This window comes from Poecilia latipinna, unplaced genomic scaffold (genome assembly GCF_001443285.1).
Source record: "Poecilia latipinna isolate Pla-1442-1.1 unplaced genomic scaffold, P_latipinna-1.0 Scaffold248, whole genome shotgun sequence".
In the NCBI taxonomy this organism is placed as follows: domain Eukaryota; kingdom Metazoa; phylum Chordata; class Actinopteri; order Cyprinodontiformes; family Poeciliidae; genus Poecilia; species Poecilia latipinna.
Genome location: NW_015112864.1, coordinates 396,006 through 417,464, shown reverse-complemented (window position 1 = coordinate 417,464; position 21,459 = coordinate 396,006). Strand labels below are relative to the sequence as shown.

The 21,459-nt window shown below is 41.3% G+C and overlaps 2 protein-coding genes across 9 annotated transcripts in view; one reads left to right on the top strand and one right to left on the bottom strand.

Moving 5' to 3' along the window:
• pikfyve (phosphoinositide kinase, FYVE finger containing) overlaps positions 1-14,105 on the bottom strand; it is a 29,492-nt gene extending 15,387 nt beyond the window's left edge. The window contains exons 1-15 of one of the 7 annotated variants that reach the window (XM_015032722.1): positions 13,943-14,105; positions 12,268-12,467; positions 9,368-9,535; positions 6,884-6,895; positions 6,336-6,445; positions 5,605-5,776; positions 5,242-5,449; positions 4,341-4,367; positions 4,063-4,152; positions 2,955-3,111; positions 1,871-2,028; positions 1,656-1,767; positions 1,418-1,565; positions 1,181-1,345; positions 26-88 (exon numbers count right to left, since the gene is read on the bottom strand). In XM_015032722.1, coding sequence (XP_014888208.1) covers positions 26-88; positions 1,181-1,345; positions 1,418-1,565; positions 1,656-1,767; positions 1,871-2,028; positions 2,955-3,111; positions 4,063-4,152; positions 4,341-4,367; positions 5,242-5,449; positions 5,605-5,776; positions 6,336-6,445; positions 6,884-6,895; positions 9,368-9,535; positions 12,268-12,451 — 1,774 coding nt within the window. In that variant the 5' untranslated portion in view covers positions 12,452-12,467; positions 13,943-14,105. Of the gene's footprint in view, positions 1-25; positions 89-1,180; positions 1,346-1,417; positions 1,566-1,655; positions 1,768-1,870; positions 2,029-2,954; positions 3,112-4,062; positions 4,153-4,340; positions 4,368-5,241; positions 5,450-5,604; positions 5,777-6,335; positions 6,446-6,883; positions 6,896-6,984; positions 7,355-9,367; positions 9,536-12,267; positions 12,468-13,383; positions 13,490-13,942 lie in introns of those variants that run through there. The other 6 variants (XM_015032723.1, XM_015032718.1, XM_015032720.1 and 3 more) reach the window with 6 other exon arrangements.
• Positions 14,106-14,779: 674 nt separating this feature from the next.
• On the top strand, positions 14,780-20,433 carry sgo2 (shugoshin 2). Of its 2 annotated transcripts, none has more exons than XM_015032715.1 (9): positions 14,780-15,001; positions 15,385-15,467; positions 15,603-15,778; positions 15,860-15,934; positions 16,439-16,509; positions 16,619-16,755; positions 16,831-18,693; positions 18,857-18,971; positions 19,858-20,433. In XM_015032715.1, exons 2-9 carry the CDS (start codon positions 15,389-15,391, stop codon positions 19,958-19,960), a joined length of 2,619 nt encoding a protein of 872 aa, XP_014888201.1. In that variant the 5' UTR covers positions 14,780-15,001; positions 15,385-15,388; the 3' UTR covers positions 19,961-20,433. The 2 variants fall into 2 exon arrangements, with proteins under 2 accessions (XP_014888201.1, XP_014888200.1); XM_015032714.1 differs by having other exon boundaries at positions 15,324-15,467.
• The last annotated feature ends 1,026 nt before the right edge of the window (positions 20,434-21,459 follow it).

Genomic DNA, 21,459 nt, shown 5'->3' with positions numbered 1-21,459 from the left:
GCATGAGGAAGTGCCGAGATCCTACCTTTGATGAAGGCATCACTGATGATGATGTTCTGCCCTCCGTCCTCCGAAATGAGAAACTCGGCTGGAAGAGTGTGCACAACAAAATTAATGGAACTGAATGCATTAGGGATCATTTCAAAAAATAAAAAGTGAGTATGCACTATATGCAAAGCATCAGTGTGCTGCGCTAGAGGGAAAGCAGGAAAACGATGGTGGGGAAAAAAAATTTCTCCCAACACATTCTCGACTAGAAAAGTTATACTATATTCAGCAACGTTTTAGACAGTATGCAACTTTCAAAAAAGTATGATTCTGACTAATTTGTTGAAACTCTCACTATGCCGGGTCAGTATAATGCGAGACAGACAATCTATGAAAAGTTCAGGCTCCCCTGCCTTCTCCTACAGTACTGCTGTCATCTGAACAACTACACTGCTCCATCAGAAACAACCAATCAGAGCCAGGAGGAGGGTCTTAGCACTATCAATCAAGTACACGCCATTCACAGCCTCCCCTTTGCTCTCTGCTAAGCTACAGCTGGTTCACCACAACATAGCCTGTCGTGAATGCTAAGGCTAATTAGCATGGCTATCGCTGACTGTGAATGAACATCTTTTCTGGAATCTTAAGTTGTTTTTCCGCTGTTGGCACATTTAGCATCACATACACAAAGTTGACTGACAGCTCTAAGCCCCTCCCTCCTGGTTCTGATTGGTTATTTTTAACCAGTAACGGAGCATTTCTTCAGAAGGCAATAGCAGCTCAGGAAGGAGGTGAAGCAGACCAATCTTTTTACAGATTATCTCTCTCATATCAGACTGTCACAATACAGTGAGAGTTTTAGCAAATTTGTTAAAATTGCTTTTTTTGTAAAAGTTACATAATGTAGTTTTAAGTCAGTGAAAAAAAATTGAAGAAGCTCTACAGCAGTGATGCCCAAAGTCACTCTTTGAGGGCCGGCATCCTGCATGTTTTAGTTCTCTCCCTGCTGGTAGTAACAACCGTTTCAGCTTGTCAATGTTCTGCTTAGGCATCTAATGAGCCATCATTGGATCCAGGTATGTTAAACCAGGGAGAGAACTAAAACATGCAGGACGCCGGCCCTCCAGGACCCAATTTGGACACCACTGATCTACAGAATCCATGTAGAAGATCTTTAAACATATCTTCCTACCTTTCTGGTCTGCAGGAGGTGGCACATGTGGGTACTTGGACTGCTTCTTGATGTGAAAATTCACGTTGTTCTGCTCCATGTTGAGGTTGATGGAGGCGGCAGAGTCGCTGTCCACCGCTGAATGGAAGCTGCTGACCGACGTCCTCTTGCTGGGGCTGGCAGAATCTGGACACAGACGGGTTTTAATACACACACCACCACTCTAAGCCTCACCACACTGTCATGTGTCATGCCTACTTGGCACGGTGTAGTCAGACTCGTAGGCTAGTTGCTCTGTGTCGCTGTCGTCAAACTTGATGTCCTTGAACCAGGACGGCTCCGACTGTCCCTCGATGGAGTTGATACTGTCGCTGTCTGGAGAGGGCGTTTCTGAGAACTCAGTGCTCTGGTACAGATGGAGAGACAATAAGCGTCCTGGAGGAAAAAAACATTTCAGCCATTTCTATTCCTGTGTGTCGAGGAAATGGGCTCCTACCTGCAGGGGGCGATAAAGGGCGTACTCATCTCTGAACAGCTGGTCGTGGTGAGTGACACAGTCAAGCCAGCGACCATCTACTAATGCCTGGCCTATTGCAATAGCCTGGGCCCTACACACACACACACAGATTACAGCTTAAGTGTTTCTGTTCTCACATTAGTTGGAGAGATGACAGAAAGCCTTAAACGTTCCTACGCTCAACGACATGCTACCTGGTGGAGATGGTACCATTCCTCAGGAGCCAGTTAACAAGTTCCTTTCCCACAATGCAGTTGGGGTAGGTCCTCAGCCAGTATCTGTGGTCCTGGAACTCCATCCCTGTGTTGTTGTGGCAGATCTTCTTCCATAGCTCCTTGAGCTGGGAAGAGTCCTGGAACAAACATAGTTTCTGTGATGTCAGACGTCATGAGGAAACGTTTTGAATAATTTGATGCCGTTCCTTAGCAGTACCCCTAAACCCAGCCAGAACACTGTTTGGGATTTAAACCACCAGCTTATTTAACTAGGACATCATCCAGTGAGGTCATGTTCTCATCTGTGAGCTCCATTAAGTCTTCAATGGGAGGGGATTATGAGCAGTCAGTATCTTACCCAAGGTAGATCATTTCTTCATCTATGTTTTGTATGGTTATCATGGAGGCTGAATAGGATTAAGGCAAATACACATTTTTCCATCATAACAGAGCATTACTTTAAACATAATTTAACCTTTGGACTGAACATCTATTTATGCAGAAGTCACAGGTTATTTACAACAAACACCATGCTAGGGTCACAGTCTGCGAGAATAACCTTCTGTGATGCAGAAGGATGTGATGATTTGGCCATAAGTATGGGTTGCCAGGGAGACCATCTGAAGAGATAATAATGCAGCAGGAAATTCTATAAACTAAGGTTCAGATGAACTGTTTGCATTTTTCATTTTAATATAATTTGAAAGTCCAGGATTTACACAAATATAAGATGTTTAGATGTCATCTAGGTTAGGCAAGATACTGAGTGATCATAACACATCCACATAACCCCACTTTAAAAAAAAAAAATCCAAACTATCCCATTAAGCACATGGTCTTCTCATTTCAACTGAGAAAGATTTCCTTGAAAAGCCCCTTAAGGCTCACAGGGTGAATAGTCTGACAGAAAAGTATACTAGGGCCAAAAGTCCAGACTATGGGCCCGCAGTGGAGACCATATGCAGCCTCAGATGCAGTTAGTTCTCTCATTTTGACACTGTGAACTTCACTATGAGCTGCTAAAACAACCGGATGACAGAGACGTTTAGGCCAAATCACACACCAGCAGGATCTTCCTCTCCTCCTCACTGTGGTCAAGCTTGGTGCCGCTCTTGGTGCCGGCCATGGCCCGGCTGGTGGGCGGACTGACCGAGCTGTCGTAGGCCGGAACCAGGGTGGATCCGGACCGGTCCAGTGGTAGGTTGGTCACACTCGCCGACCTGAGAACGACAAAAAACGAGTTCATAAAAACACCAGCTACAGGTTGGTAAAAAGCAAACATTATTGATCACTGGAATGTCTGATGTCATTTCCTCTCCAAGAAATTGTTTTACAGACATGAGCACTGTACATAAAGGGAAGATAATACAATGGGCCGATGCTCGTCAAGTCTGATAACTTGGTTAGATACCTGAGTAACTGCATCAACTGGTACAACACAAATAATTTATGAAATTTTAATTCAAAATGCACAGATTTATAAGGTAATAACTGAAAAACAGACAGAAGCAGATACTGATACTGTAGTCTATGCAAGTGGATCACCAGCTAAGTTGTCACCAGCAGTATGAGTCCAACAACTGTAAAACATAATACACACCTATGCACTGCTGATACAGAATGTCTACTTAAATATCACAGCAATTCTTCATTTCATCTTACTTTCTGCATGTGCTCTGTCTGGACGAATGAAGGTTGACTGAGCTCTACAGTTCTCAAAACAATTGACATCTTGTTGTAATTGATATTAGAAAAAAAATAAATATTCAAAGATACTCTTTTGAGTCAGTATCAATACAAAATGAACCAATCACATTTGGAGAAATTGAAGCGTTTCTTCTGGACTACAATAATGACAGGACCGTCAGGAATTCCTGAAACAGCATTCAAAGAAAGTCAAGGAGTCCATCCAGGTGGAATGACTATTTTCTGTTATTTTGGAACTTCTGAATTACACACTGCACTGTTTAGCTCATCACTACACACTATACAACACAAGGCAAACGGCTCGATTTAGTCAGGAAGTGCTCATAAGGTCGGTTGTTTTGAAAACACTGGATATCGTTTGCAACAGAGGAATGAGCTAAAGTTCAGAAAATGAGGACCTGATGTAAAGAAACAAGTTTTCTTTTAGCAGAACCACAAACAACCCAAAGGAGCAAATGACTGACCTCTTCCTCGCTGGTGACTTCCCCACATCCTCTGGCAGGGTAGAGAGTCTGGAGGCGAGGCCGCTGCTCTGAGGCTCCTGGTGAATCATGCTAATGACAGACAGAGTGGTTTATTCTCCCTTTCAACTGCTTTATTTACGACAGTTTTACAAGTCACATCAGATTTATAAGCTGTACATCTGAGCAAAGAGGAAAGTTATAGGAGCTAGAGCGCATCAGCCCTGAATGTTGAGGCCGATGTGGGGGGGGGGAAATGAAGAAAAACCAACAAGACTCACTTCTTTCTCATCCCAATAGGAGTTTTTCTATGTCAACAAGAAAGAGAGGGAAGTTAGCAGGGAAAGTCGACAGAAAGCAAAACGGCAAGAGAAGAAAAGAGGGTCAAGGAGAGCATGCAGTACAGGTAGAGTTAGAATGGATTCCTTTTTAATTATGTTACGTAAAGCACCAAAAGATTAGCTACAGAGCTTTGTGATTTATCATAATTCAAATGTTTTCTTTATGGTTGATTCAGGCTGACATGAACCCAGCTCTGTAGCAGGATTATTCTCACCACTAGTCTGAGACAGACACAAACAATGAACAGCTGCATCCCACTCCAAACACTGACCTAATTAAAGTAGAATATTCTCCAAAACCTCATTTATTTCAATAACAACATAGAAAAATGTATATTATGTACCATAGAGTGATACATTTCAAATACTTTTTTTAACATTAACTTTAAAAACCTGGACGTTTCTCAGAAAACTCGACGGTCTTACGCCAGACCAATAAACACAAGAATGTTATGGCTTTCCCTACACAATCATGGGAAAGACGGCCGACTTGACAACATCCTTAAGGAGACAAGTCACAAAAAGACATTTTTAAACTAAGCTTGTTGCACAGTGTCCAAGAACTGTATAAAGCATTTTTTATTGAAAGTTGAGTTTATGTGCTATAAATCTGTATCATATTAGTTTCACTTTTTGCATTTAACTATGGAAATAAATTAACTTTTCAGTAATATTCTATTTTACCAAGATTAATCCTTTAAGCATAGCCTGTCCAACACTAAATGAGGTGTGAAGCTCAAAGTTTAGACTGAGTGAGGAACTCATGAAGAGCTTTTATCAGTGTCCAACTGGAACTCTTTGGAAATGTGTCAGATTTCTCGTGTTTTCCGAGTGGGTTCACCTTTGCCAGGTCAGGTCTTCCTCGAGGAAGATGTTCCGGCTGGCTTTGCGTCCTCCCACAGGTGTCCGAGGCTCGCTGGGCTCCAACACGCACACAGAGCAGGGAGAGTCCGACAAGGCACTCAGGTCCTCGCCGATGGAGCTGGAGTCTGCAGAGTGAGTGTAGCTTAGCGCTAGCTTCCGACAGTACGTGCAAGCCCGCAGGTCTCCTGCACCGGGAGAGGGGGGAAAAAAGCTCAAATGAAATAACCAAAGACGTGAGAAAAAGCACTAACAACAATGTTACTTTTTTATTGATCTAAAAAAGATGAAATTGTTCAAATCATGTCAGGCAATATGGATGAAAGACGAAGATGTTGCTCACCTGTGTAACCCATGAACTTTCCAGGGATCTCCTGGTTACAGCAGCGGCTGCAGAAGATCTGGCCACACAATCTGCAGTGGTGTCTGCGGCGGAAGGTGGTGAACTTCTCGTTGCAGTCGTAGCATTCCTTACACTGGCTGTCGGGCATCCAGTACTGTTTCAGATCGCTGTCCTGAAGGTGAACAACATGAGGTGTAGCTTAGAATTCTGTCACATTAAAAACGATTTCTACTTTTCGTGATCCGCTTAATTACAGTTAAGGGTAGGATAAACCTAACTCTTCCGTCATGTGACGGTGAAATATCGTCTTTACTGCACAGATATTGACAGAGATGTCTCTGACCAAATACAGGTACATTGGAAGACTGACCGCTACAGGAGATCCTTCCTGCCTACCACATCAACATCCACAATGACTCTCTGAAGATGCTTTGATTGCATGAGTTATGACCACATTAAATTCCTCTTGGGATAAATACAATGTTTTTGAATTGAACTGCAATGTCTGTGGAAAGAGCTTTATAAATAGATTCATTCACCAACTCTGAAAGTTGAGGGAACATATTTTACCATGGATAGTAGTGTAACAACCACAACTTTCTTCCATAAATTAGAAGTTAATGTTTATATACATCTCTTTCAAGACATCTAGGAGCAAAAGGGAGGTGAGGAAAAAAGGAAACCATGTTTGCGGACACCCCGAGTGTCAGCGGTTCTGTTGGATTCGGTACCTGGCTCTTTCCCTCCATGATCTCCTTCAGCCTCTTCAGTGCGGTGCGAAGTTGTACAGCAGTGCGAGGGTCGTGACTGCTGAGAGATGCATCAGACTTCCTGCTGCCATCTGGAATCAGGCAAGAAATTATTCAGAAATCGACACAAATAAAATGAAATGCTTTCATTACTAGTAAGATCTTTGCTGGTGCATTGTCAACATTTTGAATATATTTAATCTGTAATCACAATGCAGTAAGTGATGAGCAAAAAATAATTGACAATGCACTTTAACACCTGGTGATGAGCTTTCCTAAAAATTACAAAAGGAAACAAAATATGAAAAGCAAGAGTTTCCATAGACTGGATAAGCACGTAGAGTCAAAGTGTTAGCTTTAAAAATCAAAACAATACAGTTAGTTCCCATGTTAAGAAAAAAAAACTTTAAGACAAACCACACTAGTAGAAAGCTTTGTAGTAAGTGCAAATGTCAGACACACTCCATGCACTCAAACACACACAACCTAAAGGCATCTTAGTAAATCCACACAGTGCAGAAAAGCCTCACCTGGCCAATCCACTGCAATAAAAAAAAAAAAAAAAAAAAAAAAAAAAAAAAAAGGAGTTTTACAACCTGGACCGCCATCTTTCAATACTTTTCAAACTAACCATCATTCATACTGCTTTAGTTGCTCTCATCCAGTGCAATGCTGTCATTGCTCATCTCTGAACTGCTGTTGATATTTTCCTACTGTTGAGCTTCCAGCTCAGTGCCACAAACAGCCAACCGGCCAGCAGGGTCAGTCTCTAAGTGGGCCTCTCCAAGCTTCCAGGTCCATGACAGAGGAAGCAGGTAGGACTCGCATGCACAGAAATACAACAGTCAACTTGTGTTTGACACAATGGAGCAGGAGCTGGAAATTGTTGAAAGAGCCTTTGCAAAAGCAATTTAGAGATGGAAAAGAAAATGGAAAGGAGCGGAGAAATTAGAAACATGTCGCAAAAGGAAAAAAATCTTTAAAATGGAAAGAGCAATGGCAATACAAGCACTATGGAACATGTGTTTGTCATGTCATCAGCTCATCTACAAAGACATCACCTCAGTGTGTCAGTTCTGACAGGGTAGAGAAGATATTTATGTAGGAAAAGGCTGGATTCTATGTCCTGCAAACACACGCACACCTCCAAATTGCACCCAGGTTTTTCCTGAGCTGGTACAGGGGACACCGAAGGGAGTACATACTTTCTTAGCCGTCACAGAAAGAGTCAGAGCATCATACACCAATGAGGAGAAAGAAGAGAACAATGCGTGCAATTCTTCTGTTAGTTTATACATCACTGAATGGCAAAGCACCAAAATACATTAAAGGTCTGCTGTTGTTAAAACAAGCATTTTGATGACGGCATCTGACAAAATGCTTATTGTTTGTTTCATAATTGATGATCGTTTGATGTTTTTGTGACGTAAAGCAGTTTGAACTGCCTTGGTGCTGAAATGTGCTGTCCAAATAAATTGACTTGCCTTTTATCTCTCTGCCAGTCTGAATGACAAACATGTGATTAAAACCTTAACTTTTAAATAGTTTCTTACATCTCTGGTAGGTTCTCTGAATTCATTTCAAACACACCACTGATACTGAAAAGCGACAGTGTCCCAACCTTGAAGCACTCAGGAGGATGCGTTCGCTGACAGAAAATAAAACAAGTTGTCATCTGGCATTGAAGCTGGGGAAAGAATCGGCCAAAGCAGGTCACCAGCCAACTTCTTGGTGCAACATCAGAGATCAGAGTACTTATTAGTTGCTAATCTGATCTGATTAAATGCTGCAGTTTTTGAGGCAGCCCAACATGCCTTGTTGGGCTGCCAACAAGGCTGCCAACATGCCTTGTTGGGCTGCCAACAAGGCTGCCAACATGCCTTGTTGGGCTGCCAACAAGGCTGCCAACATGCCTTGTTGGGCTGCATGAAGAAACCTTTTGGATTCTTCATGCATGCTTCTGATGCGACACACCAAGGTTTCCTCATAGAGTGTGCTGACAGAACGGGTGTAGAAGTGGAGCACAGCTTCACCAGATCATACATGGGGCCTGACTTAGATTTTCAGGTCAAAGTACAGAACTCAAGCCAAGTTGGAGCTCTTTAGCATGCATCAGTTTAGAGGTCGGAAACATTTGGACTTTTTATTTTCTCTGCCCCTATTTTGAAACTCTGGTAGACATAGTCTCTACGTTTCTGTCGTCTTTGGGACCTGAGCAGAATGTTCTTAGACTGTACTTTAGCATCATACTCTTTAGTTAAGATTAGAACCCTTATGATCCGAGAAAGACTAAAGAAAACAGACATTTTAGCCACCGTCTTCCTGCTTGCTGTCCAAACATCCCAGCTAACATTAACCACAGACTAAAATTAATGTGCGTTAAATGTCAAACTGACTTTTTCTTCCAGTTTTTACCTGTCAACACTCATCTTTTTTTCCCAACAACTGATTGTTTAAAAATTAGAAATGGTATACCAGATCAAAACTATGATCAGGTATATATATACTCTGAAGGTGCATTTTAAAACTTCACACAAAAACCAGGAACCTGAACAACTAACATGAACATTCTCTATAAAAGCGTATATAGAGAATGAAAAAGAAATCTTCAATAAGGCAAAAAAATATTCTTGGGATGGATCTATAAAGCAGGACTGACCAAAGCCTAGAAGACTACAGAAAGGCACAGTGTTATCAGTGGTTCTGATTAGCTCAACAACGCCAGGTCAGCAGCATAAAGGCTTTAAAGAACAGCTAAACCAATCAATAACAGTGTGACACACAAAAATTCAATCACATTTCTTGTTTTTCTTCCATTTACCATACAGGAAAGTGCAAAGTATTTACAAAAGCAAATGGCAAACTTGCACATTTTCTGATGTCAGAAACCAAAGATGTGTGGGGTTAAGAAAAAGAACTCACAAAATCTTTTCGAAACATTTTTCTGCTGCAGGAGAAAAAAAACCCCAATAAAAAATAACCTAATCTCTGATTTGTATGTGTGTGTGTTTTACCAGAGACAGTAGACGTGCGTCTGAGGATGTCAGGATGCTGCTTCTGGTGTGTCCTCGAGTTGTGGACAGAGTGGGAAGGACTGGAGGACAAGCTCCGTCTCTCTGCCTGCCGCCGAGGAGGTGGGACGTCCGCCTTCTCCGAAACTGTGACCACGGGACGGCCCTCTTCTGCACACAGACAACACACACAACGTCACAAAAGACAGAAGACAGGCAGAGAAAAGGCGTTCTACCCTGATGTACAGTCACGTTTGTGGGCCAGGTGAGAAGAAGAATTTCCTTCCGTTTGCATCCTGCAGGGTTCCTACGCTTTTTAAAAACATTTCAGACTAAAAGATTCCTGGAGTTCCAAGTGATTCTTTGGCGAAGTTGTAAAATTTAAAAACAAACATTTTCTTTAAAAAAAAAAAAGAGATATTTCAGGTTTCAAATATCAATCTGCATAACTGATGGATGGATAGTTGCAAATTTGTGGAAATCGGCAATGATAAAAAATATTTATTTATATATTGATTCATAATTGTGAAATAATTGCAAAATAATAATGGAGACTGAATAATGGATGAAGCAATTAAACTGTGTTAAGAACAACTTTGTTTTACATGAGACTCCTCCCCTTTCTCTCCCTCAGTGACTCTGACAGGCATCCATTTTTTTCATTTTAAAACATCAATATGAAATAAAATATTAACAGCACTAAAACACAAAACTAAATATTAAAAGGAATAAGTCCGTTTTTCTTATTTTTCCTTTTTAATTGTATTTTTCTGAACAAAAAACTAAACCGTAAAAGAGAGTGATAGGTCAGGGCCAATGTAGTTTGATTCATAACAAATAAAACTGGCAAGAACTAAATCTTGCGTCTACATGTTGCCGACTTGATGACATGTAGTTTAGATGTTTTTTTGGGGGGGCGGAGTCACTCTGAGCTTCCATGCCAACTCAAGTCAAATTTATTTGTACATCACATTTTCAGCAACAAGGCAGTTCAACATCATACAGTCACCAAATGTGAAACAATAAACATGACATTGTGTCAACCGCCATCATCAAAGGCAGCTCTAAGCAGGTGGGTTTCCAGCTTTGATTTAAATAAACTCAGTCTTTCAGATGTTTTGCAGTTTTCTGAAAGTTTGGTCCTGATTTGGAGCACATAGAAACTGAGCATGGTGCAGACCTCAGACTACAAACACAAGTCATGTGGTGTTCAGATCTCCTGAATTTAGATGCAAAGACACATAACGACTCACATGATATCCAAGAGTCCGTTACAACACGTGATGTCATAAAAAAAATTTACAGAACATTTAAATCACTCAGATTTATATCAACACGTTTAACAAATACAGCACATTGTGAGGTTTAAAGGACGATGGTCTCAGACGCAAAGCATTTTTGAAGCCAAATTTAAACAAGAATAATTAGGCTTTCGGTCAATAATGTAAACAACTAATTTAATTCAACTGTGCCAAAAAGCAGAAGCTTGCCCACCATGTGCTGGGCAAGCCTCAGCAGCAGAACTAAATAACAGGAAACCTGGCTGTGACTCACTGAGAATGACAAATGAACGACCAAAAGGTTTGCCAGTAACACAAACCCTTTTAACTCGTTTCCATGGTGAACGGTTGTTGTTAGAACTGTTCCCTTGTAGCAAGAAGGTTCCACCTAACCAGCAACTCTGGTTTCCTCCAACAACCTAAATATATGCATGTTAGGTTAACTGGCCTGCAACGGCACCATAGTGGTGTGAGTGTGTGAGTGCGTGTGTGTTCTGTGATTCCCTCTCTTCGTCCATGACTGGATTAAGAGCCAGAAAAAAAAAAAAAACTGCATATGTAAATCACATACTCTGTGATTTACATACACAGAGTATGCAAAAGTTTTGAAATGTATATTAAGGATAAACTCAAACAGTTGGATAGACTGAATACGAGCTGAAATGTTAAAGCTTAGCGAGACGGCTGGCATTATTTAATGTGTTCTCTTATATAAAGCTGCCTCTTTTCTAAATGTAGGTTAATTACAGTCAATATAACAATAGAAAATTTCCACAACATTATCACAATCACACATTTTTCTGATTTCAGGCATCATGTTATAGATTTTTGTATAATTCAAAGAAACATTGAGCCCAGATCCAGGGGTCAGCCTTACGACCTTCTACCACGGCTCTTAACTTTGGCAAAAATGCAGATTTAGCCATTTTCAGTTTTCATTAATGATTTTCCACAACTAAATTAGACTAATCTTACCGGTAGGATTTAGTAGATCTAATATTCTTGTCAATAAGTTGGAAACTATTTGGAGTTTTTTTAGACTTTTTTTTGCAAATGTTTTATGTTTTATATCTTTTAAAACCCAAAAATAGAAATAAAATGGTGATTCTGTCCAAAGGACAACACATTTGCGATAGTAGATATTTATAAGTCGTCTTTTTTTAAAAGGCCATGAACCGACGCTAGCTCTAAACAAGTTACATTACACTGGACTGAGAGGAAAAATGGTAAATGTTGCAGTCTCCCGTTCAAGGCCTAGTCACAAGGCCATGATCCATGAGTCTTCACCTCTCTGTTCACACCCTCCTGCTGATGATGCTGAACAGCTGCACTGGTAGCAACAGCATTCTGTAGAGCAGAGACATTCCAGGGCCTTGTGGATAAAAAAGTTCAGTTTGCCCTTTTCCATCCAAGAGTCCAGATGTATCCTTATTGAAGTGTGGATATATCTGCAGCCCCATTCGAACGCCATAGCAGGCGTGTTTCTGCAGTTCATTGCACAGCAGATTGAGCACTTTGCTTTTTAGCTCCGAATCGACTGTATGCATTTTCTAAAGTTAACAGAGCTGCAAAGCGAATCCAGAAAAACACTTTCTGAGCTTCGGCTTTGGGACCAAACCCTACCTTTACTGCTGAAACGAAACAGGTTGACGAATGAGCTGTAGGCAGAGCGGAGCGGAGGCTCATCCTGCTCCGGAGTCAGCGGTTTGAAGTGGGTCAGGTGTGAGGGGCTGGTGGGAGAGGAGGCCGGCGGCTCGATGTTCCACTCCGTCGAGGAAGATGAAGAGGATTTGTCATCTGCAGCCATGACGCTGCTATCCCGGCTGCAGAGGAAACACACGGGGACACGGTTGTGAAGAAGTTCAAACTTTTGCTCTGCACTACCAGGAAAGAAATGTGAATTTTTCCAACATATATCAAGACATGGAAAATACTGAAATCAGATTCCCAACTTTTCCAGAAGCAGAGGAAGCCAGAGCTATAGTCAGTCTCTAGAAGTGTGTTAATCTCAAGAACAGTATGCGTCTTTAAGAACAAGAAGCATAAAAGCATTTAGTAATGCTCTTACCTGTGCAATCTGAGCAAAGTTTCAGCTGTTTATTTATTTATTCTGTTATTTTTTATTATTTGAACAGGGCATTAACACCAGCAGGAGCTACAGACAGTAGCTCTCACTATTAAGAAGTAGTGAGACAGATTTAGATCTCCTGCCGTTGGCAGGACTGCCGAGTTTCAGCTTCACCCGAATCACTGGCAAAGTTCATCCTCTACAGGACACACCTGCTGGGAGGAAATACTTCAGGTCTAGTCTAGTCTTGCTTCCAGATCACAGAAATATCTGGTATTAACCAGAACAGAAAATGTTCCAGTTCAGCAGGAAATCACTTTACCCAGCCTGAGCTCTGTTTTGATACCAGAAAAAGGATTCTCAATAAGATTTATTTTCTACTTCCTTAAAACGATTTCCTCAAAGAGAAACGAGTGATTTTTTTTCCAGCTTTACAGTTTTCCATCCAGTTCGCCCTCACATCCCTGCTGCTGTCTAAATGAGCCGCATGGATTAAAGGCCCCCCATGCCCCTTTAGTTCCACAGATGATCTGAACTCGTGACAGGAACTGGTGGCCCTCTGCATTAGCGGTCTGCTGACATCGTTAACTGAGACTCTGATGCCCCTGCCCTCTGTGTGCTCGACTGAAACAGAAAGGAAAAGCTCGTCCTGGAGATTCTGCGGTGCTTACCTTCTGAAAAAGGCAATAGAGCTGGAGTTGGAAATGAATGCCATCTTGGATTATAGTGAAGAGAAAGCCGATGTAAATGGCACCACACTCCGCTCACCTTATCATGTGATCAAAACAGACCGAAGCTTTATAGCAAAGTCCCAGACCCGGAAAACAGAAAGCACCGCCCTAACCCGGCTCTGTCGGTCTCTGTCAGAGTCACCGGGGGAGCTGATAGAGACCCCGCGAACACTCTTTGGTTTTTAACAGATACACTAAAGCGACACTGGGCAGATTCAGCTACATTTGTTATGAGTAAATTAAAGTGTCAGTACATTTGTTACATAATGGGTTGCTTTTATTAACAACTTAAAGATAATGTTATGACTTAGAGGCTTATCATTCGCAGGAGAAGCGGGAAAAAAAAGCTTAATCAATCTAAGCTGAGGGTTAGCTAATGTCAGCAGCAGCTGATGCCTATAAGGTTGTATGGAGTTAGCTTCGAGTGCTAACTAGCCGGGAAGCTGCATCTGCGTTGGTCGGTGAAGAGTAAAAGCGAAATGTAAAACAAGCAGGTTACCTATTAACTTTATGAAGCTGACATAACTGAGAGCAGAGGGGGACTCCAATTCCTGAAGTGGCTGCAGCTGTCAAACATTTGGAAGAAGAAGCCGACTCCGTTAAAACAACAAGCAGCAAACCCAGCCCTAACTAATCAAGCACCGAGCGTCGTCAGACGATAGCCCGAGAACAGACAGCTTCTGCTGCATTCGGAGACATCAATTGAAGCCTAAAACTGTGCACTACTCATTTCACTCAAAAAAAAAGTATCCAGTCATTTATCAGAAACATTACTAAAAATAAATAGTTTAAAAATAAGAATTTAAACTAGAAATTGGCCAAATGATGTTTAGACATCTTAAATAAGAGTAGAATATCATGTTTATTTAGTAAAAAAATTATATGGTGGCGTCAGGGGTAAAAATAGTGTTTCACGTGTAACCCGATGGCTCACCCCTGGGTGGTGCACATAAGTAAAGTAAAGTCGGATAATGAAATAAATGGAAGACATTTATATAAGATACAGATTATGTTGGGACTAAACAGAAAGGAGGAGATAATTAAATAGAATAAAAACAGGTCACAGTTTTTTGAATGGCACTATTTTTAAAATAAGGAAACATCTTGATTTATGTAATTGGTGTAATACTACAAAACGATGGAACATGTTTTTATTAGCCTACTTGGAAATATGTGAATCAAAAAAGTTTTGAATATTGAAGTTTGAATAGGGAATCATGTGGTTGCTCAGTTAAATAGTAATGAATGAAAAATAAAAATATATATTTTTAAATGGTCTCAGGAGAGGTTGAGGAAAAATAAGTATTAAAATCTAAGAGATGACGGTAGTGCAACAATAATGGATGCAAGAAGAAGGTAATGCCGAAGAAGTTCACGTTAGTGCGCATGCTCGGAAGCTCGGCGGATTTTTTGTTTGTTTTTGAAAAAAAGTTTTCAGTCTTAAATGACAGGCGGTGCAAAGCTGATACATTCTTGAATACAGTAGTTTGTGTCGTTCCCTTCGAAGATTTTTCTGTTTTAGAAGGTAAACGCTCCAACTCGAGGACTTTCATAGACGGTAAGGCTGGACAAAGTTAGGACAGAAACTACCAGCTAGCTCATTCTCCATTTAGCATTTAATAGCATTAAGTGTTAATTCTATGAACAGTTTTTTATGCACATTTTGAAGTATCGCGCTAAAACAACTGTAAAAGATAAACCCAGATGCACGAATATCAACGTTTTAACCAGGAAAGGTCCCCATTTCACCCTAAATTAACACTCTATCATAGCTAGTCACAAAATAAGAGAAGTATGTCTCTATTTAAGAGTCTGATGGCTTTAACATGTATGTTTTTGTTTCATTACTGCTAAAAAGCTAAAGCCTCTACTTCCCTCAGGTTTCTGGCTTCATATACTCCAAGTTGGACCTTTGATTGTTTGTTTTTTTTAATCCATCAGTCTGATGATGCCTCCCAGGAAAACGATGACACCATCGAAGCAGACATCAGCTGTGGCTTCAAAGATCAAAAACAAACTCATCAGTGGGTTTATTTATTTAATTTCTTTTTGCGATCAATACATTGAAATTGAATTGAATTGTGTTATTCTCCATCTCATTTGTGTTGCGGCGGCCACAGACTTTGAGCAGTGTTAACACCGTCTTTCTTTCACACCAGACACGTCCTCCTTCTTCAAGGTCTCCCTGAAGACCAACAACAAGGCCCTGGCTCTCGCTCTGCAGGCCCAAAAGGAGAAGAGCAGGCAGCTTGAGATGGAGGTGGTGCTCCTGCAAAAACAGGTCAAAGATCTCTGCTTCCAGCTGGCCACCAAGAAACACAACCAAAGGAAACTGGTGAGTGTGATGTCTCAGCTGATGTGGGGTTTAGTTTGGCCATTATCTGGTTCACTACTTGCTGTTGTTCTGCTCCTACAGATGTTCATCTTGAAAAATCTCCATAATAACACTCTGCAGCAGCTGGACATGATGGAAGATCTCGTCTCTGACAACGTAAGACATAGAGTATAGAGTCACCTCTCAGATTATATTTTTACCATAAGATTGTGTTTTTCTTGCTTAAATGTGACTTTCGTCAGATGAACTTCCTCTGATTTTGACTGCATCATGATGTAACTAATCATCATGATGTAACTAATCTTATAGTCTAGAACTACTCAGGAAAAAACAGTAAACAGGAAAAAAGTAAACTCAGACAGAAATTTAACTTCCCTGTTTGAACTTCTTTTTTTTTTAAAGATTTTTGTAACTTAATTCAAAACAGAAGTTTACATACATGTGGCCGTTATCAGTGATAATTATCTTTTAAACTGCATGATTTGGATCAAATGTTTGGTCTCTATGTATTCAGTACCATATAAGGTAAAAATATTGATGAGGAGTCTATTTATTTCCCCTGCAGTGGGATCCGAAGCTCGACTTCTAATCTAGAAAATCTCAAAGACCAATATGTTGATGCATCTGAACTGCTGAAGCTGAAAATGTGTTTTTCCTCAGGATTCTCCAAGACTGTCAGAGAGCTGCCACTCCCCAACGGATAAAAACAAAGAGAATGATGCAGCAGCGCGGTCAGAAGTTTCTGCTTTTGCTTTTGTTGTGTCCTTGTAGGTGTTGTAGTTTCCGTGGACATGAATTATATCTGACGGTTATATTTCTGTATTTCTATCTTATACACAGTAAGCCTGAAACGTTAAGGAATCCTTTCTGCCACAACAAAAACATGGAAGCAACACCATGTCTGCCAGAAGGAAACCCTCATCTGGATGTTTTAAGTGTCCTAACCAGATGCAGAAATTCCTCTGATATTTTTCATGGTGGGTCATTTGGCATCATTCAGTGCAGTGTTTCAAATATGTGCTGCCTTACTATTAATGAATGTCTTTTCCCAGAAAACGCTGAGGAAAGGCGTTTGAGTCAACATGTTCAACCCACTCAGACAGGATCGTGTTGTCCACCCCGCAGCAGCCTGAGGAGTGAAGTGGAGCGCCTGTCCAGAGTGTTGTCCCAGTCCAGCTCTGAAATAAACTCTGTCCTCTGTCCTCAGAACAATCAAACACATGAAAACTCCACAACATCCCTTTCTAGCGACGTAAATGCTCCAACTGTGTCTGCCTCAGAAGCTGAGCCTCAGTTAGCAAAAGCTGACAATACAGTCCTACTCAATACGTCGATGGAGATTACGTTGAGTAACGCAGTTGAAATCGTCACCGTGGAAACCAAAGCCAAGAAGAAAGGTCCTTCCTGTGAGACAAAAGGCACAAAGAGTCAACAGCCAGGTTCCAGTCCAGAAGTCCAGAATGGTCTCAACCACAGACCAACAAAGGAACCTGCGGAAATTTCTACTCGCATAAATAAACAACCAGAAGATAAAGACTCAGGAGTTCTTGAGGTACAGTTACCCAAAAAACGCGGCAATAATAGGAAAACATCTCGCATCCCCAAGCTTGGCAGTCATCAGAAGACATCCAAGAGCGATACTGACTCCCGTGACACTGTCTCACAGGAATTCGATAATTATTTTTCCAACTCTAAAGTTAGCTTGTTGAAGGCTGGAGGCAATGAACCTGAAGAAGGTTCAGCAGGTTCTAAAATCACCTACAGACGGTCCAAAACTAAAGTAAGGAGGCGCTCTATGGTCATTCAAAAGACCCCGTCAGTCCGTTTGTCTCATGATGACGAGAGCCAACGGTCCAAATCGGAGAAGGTCCATGAAGAAGAGGAAGCAGAAAACACACAGCCACCCCCACCACCTCCAGTGGAGGTGGATGGAGGTCCACCTCCACTGGATGGAGGTCCAGTGGAGGTGACAGGTCTGGGGTCAGAGGAGAATCAGCTTCCTGTAGCCAGGAGGAAAACACAGACCAGACCGAGATGCAGAGGAACTTTTGTCATCTCTGTTTTTAGGGACAGTAACTCCCCAGGTTTCGACTGTGACATGATGCTTCCTGGAGAGCCTCACTGGTCAGCTGAGGAGCTGCTGGAAGATCTGGCTCAGAGTTCTGGCAAACAACATTTCCAGGCAGATCAGCAAACAGAAACCCGCAGCGCTTCAAAGCGCCCTCTGGTGGAAACAACAGAGCATAACATGGAAGTCCTGCCAGCAGATGAATGCGACCGTTCAGAGAACCACACGCGTACAAAATCAAGACGAGACGAAGCAGGAGGCTCCAGGAACAGGATGACGTCATCACTGGAGAAGTGTGCTGATGGTTGCAACTCCAGGCAAAAGAGAAAAACAAGCAAAAGGAGCAAAAAGGTTTTATCTGAAGATGAATCTGGTCTGCATCCCATCTGTAGTGAGGAGCTTCTTCTTTGCAGCCCTTACAGGCTGGAGGTCAGGAAGGAAGGTGAAGAGGATTTTCAGATGCTCCTCAGCCATGATCATTATGACATTGGTGAAAATCCGCTTGATTCTAAAGTCTCCAAAGGCAGGAATGCTCCAAAACCACAGAGGAAGACAAAGCTGCACACAGCAGCCGAAACCAAGAACCTAAGAGAGACGTTTGTCATTCACAGACCGACATCTCAGGACAAAAGCAAGAGTATTTCTGTCAATAGCACAAGGACATCTGTTGCTAGTGATGAGACGGCTCATCAGGATGCTGGCTTTCTGCTAATGGATGTGCAGCCACCATGGCTGCTTGGAGAGCTCAGCACTGTGGACCCAGAATCCAGTTCTGTACCCAGCTCTCCAACCAGGAGCCCATCATGCAGGCTGGAGGTGACTGAGGGGTCAACTAGAGCCTCACCAGGTGGGTGTCCCCCTCTACTGTCAGTGGACGTTCTCTCCGTATCAAGAGTTTACCTATGAGTTCTGGGTAGACTCGCCCCCAACAGGGGAAGACTGTAAACACAAAATTTAATCTAGTCTGACTTTGGTTTAGCTGGCAGCTAATGTTTTGCTGTGCATTGCAGCAGGAAGAGTTCTAACAACGGTTACCAACACCTTTCCAAACCCATGTGGTGAAAACAAAGGAAGAAGCAGGAGAAGGGACTGTGTGGTCAGCTATAAGGAACCACCACTGAACAGGTGAGAACGTTGGGTCGCACTGAAAGTGACTCGGAGAGCAACGCAGGCTGTGACCAGTGTTACAGTGACACTGGTTACTCAAAGCTCCTTCTATGTTACTGACTACAGGTCTGGTTAAACCTTCTAGATATTCTGTAAAGTCCCCTCAACCCAGTTCTAGAGACTTCTTTGGCCATCAGACAGCAAAAGCAAAGTCTTCAAACAATAACATGACTAAAAGACCTTAAAAAGGAGCTGGGAGCAGCGACTGCAAAAACACACCAGCGTTCCCTGTCATTGGGAACACTGGCGCATTTATTCCATTGGCAGATTATTTCACTTATGGGAAAAATGTCTTACAAGTAAAATAATCTTCTAGTGCAACAACTGCTTTTTCATACATTTTAAGGAATTATTGAATTAAAGCAAGCTAATATATCTTACTAAAAATAATGACTTGATAGCATGGTATGAGACGGATAATCTATGAAAAAAAATCTAGCTTGAAGTAAGACAAATTAGCTTTGTCTTATTCCAAGTGTACAAAGATATTTGCACTAGAAACTTGATCAAAATTATTCGGCAAGCTTAATGTTTTTACAGAGGACTGCTTCTCTGTCTTTAGAGGAACAGACCAGGGTTTATTTTTTTTATCTGTTCCAAACATGTTGTGACTCCTAGAACCAGTTTCAGATCTCTCCATTGGTTGCTTATGTTCTCTAAGCGGTAGAGTGGAGTGAGTGTTATAGTTCTGGGTTACCAGTGAGCCCTCTATCTAGGTTTCAACAACCGACCTACCAATACTAGTTTTATGATTGGTCAGATTATCCAGATTTGTCTTTGTCTTTAAAAAAAAGAGAGAAAATTGAATGCAGTCCTGAATTTCTGTTTCCCCCCCTCCAAACAGGAAAATTAGGCGTGGGGATGATTTTACAGAGACCACATTCCTGAGTTCTCCAGTGTTTAAAGACAGGAAAAAGAAGAAGAAGATGACAAAGATGAAGCAGTAACGGAAATCAGTGGGGTGGGCTGCGGACAAACAACAATTTTTTTAATTTTTTCTTTTCCTTGTGATAAATTCAATGTTCTAGTTTCCTGCAGCGTTTCAAAAAGTTCTTTGACCGCTCGTCATTTTAACTCAGAATGTGTTAAAATTTGTAGTATTAAGACGTTTTAGATTTTTCACATTGGGGATGTTAACAGCTGTTTGCTCCTGATGGGAGACCAGCTGTAAATAATTGAGTGGAAGCTGATAACCTGATACTCCTGTGATGTTCAGCTGCACAGGATAAAGACTCAGTGTAGAAAACCATGTTTAGGATTTGCTGTGTGAGCATGCCAAGTGAAGATCTCCAAACTCCACTTTCTGCTCCATCAGCTTGTGTTGCAAGTACAAACCTTAACATCTTAGATCTGTTGAAGTTTGTATGTTTTGTGGTTGTTGTTTTTTTTTATATTAAACATGTTTATCAGAAAACTTCAACTTGAGTTTGTTGGTGTTTTTGGTAATTCTATCTGATGAGATCAAGTCTCCTTCCTGATAAACTCAGAACTCCGTTTACCTTCAGGAAGTATTCATAACCTTTCACTTTTCTTACTCATATTTATTTAATGAGCAACAGCAAGAAATGTTGCCATTTCTTTTCGATGTAAAGCAAATATTTCAGTTATGAAAGTGGGGTTTTTTTTAGCCTTGTAGAATTTCCTCTGACAGCAATTAGATCAGTCTCTGCTTCAGACTATATGTTTACTTTTACAGCGGGTAAAATAAGTACTGAATTGCAAAGGAGGATTGTGTCTTTGGCCCTATTCCTCTTCTGTTTTGAACACATCACTATTTCTTTCAGGTAATATTTTCTAATTGTGCCGTTCACCTGAAATTCTCACCATATGTCGGTAACAACCCAGCAAGTCCACATAATGAGCAGTTCATGAAACACCCTTGGCCTGTTTTACCATGAAAAAAAAAAAGTCTTGAACTTTTAGGCCAACCTGGAAAATGCTGGGACAATATGATTTGGACAGATGAAAATAAAATTGAGCTATTTGGATGATGTAGCACACAATGATGATTGGAGCTCAAATGGTAATACTGCATTTCACATCAACAGCAGAGCAAACGGGTGCTGTTTCTCACAATATAGCACTGGCAGACTATATAACTGAAGGAAGGATGAAAGCACAAATGCATCAAGACATTCTTTATTTTTTTAAATGAAACCAGGTAGCCTGGATCTCTACAACTGAGTAGTGTAAGCACTACTGCCAGTATCAAGCATGGCAGTGGAACGATGATTCTTTGGACAATTTTTTTCAGCTATAGATTCAAGAGCATCCTACAACTGTTAAGTCGACCATGAGGTCATCTTTCTGACAGCTAAAGCTGAGATTAAACAGGGTTTTTAGCAGGGCAGTGATATGAGAAAATGTTGCCAAAATTTGTCAAAAGCAATGTGACTGAGCAAAACGCCTGGCCATTGCCCTCCTGCACTATTCCGTTAGATTCACA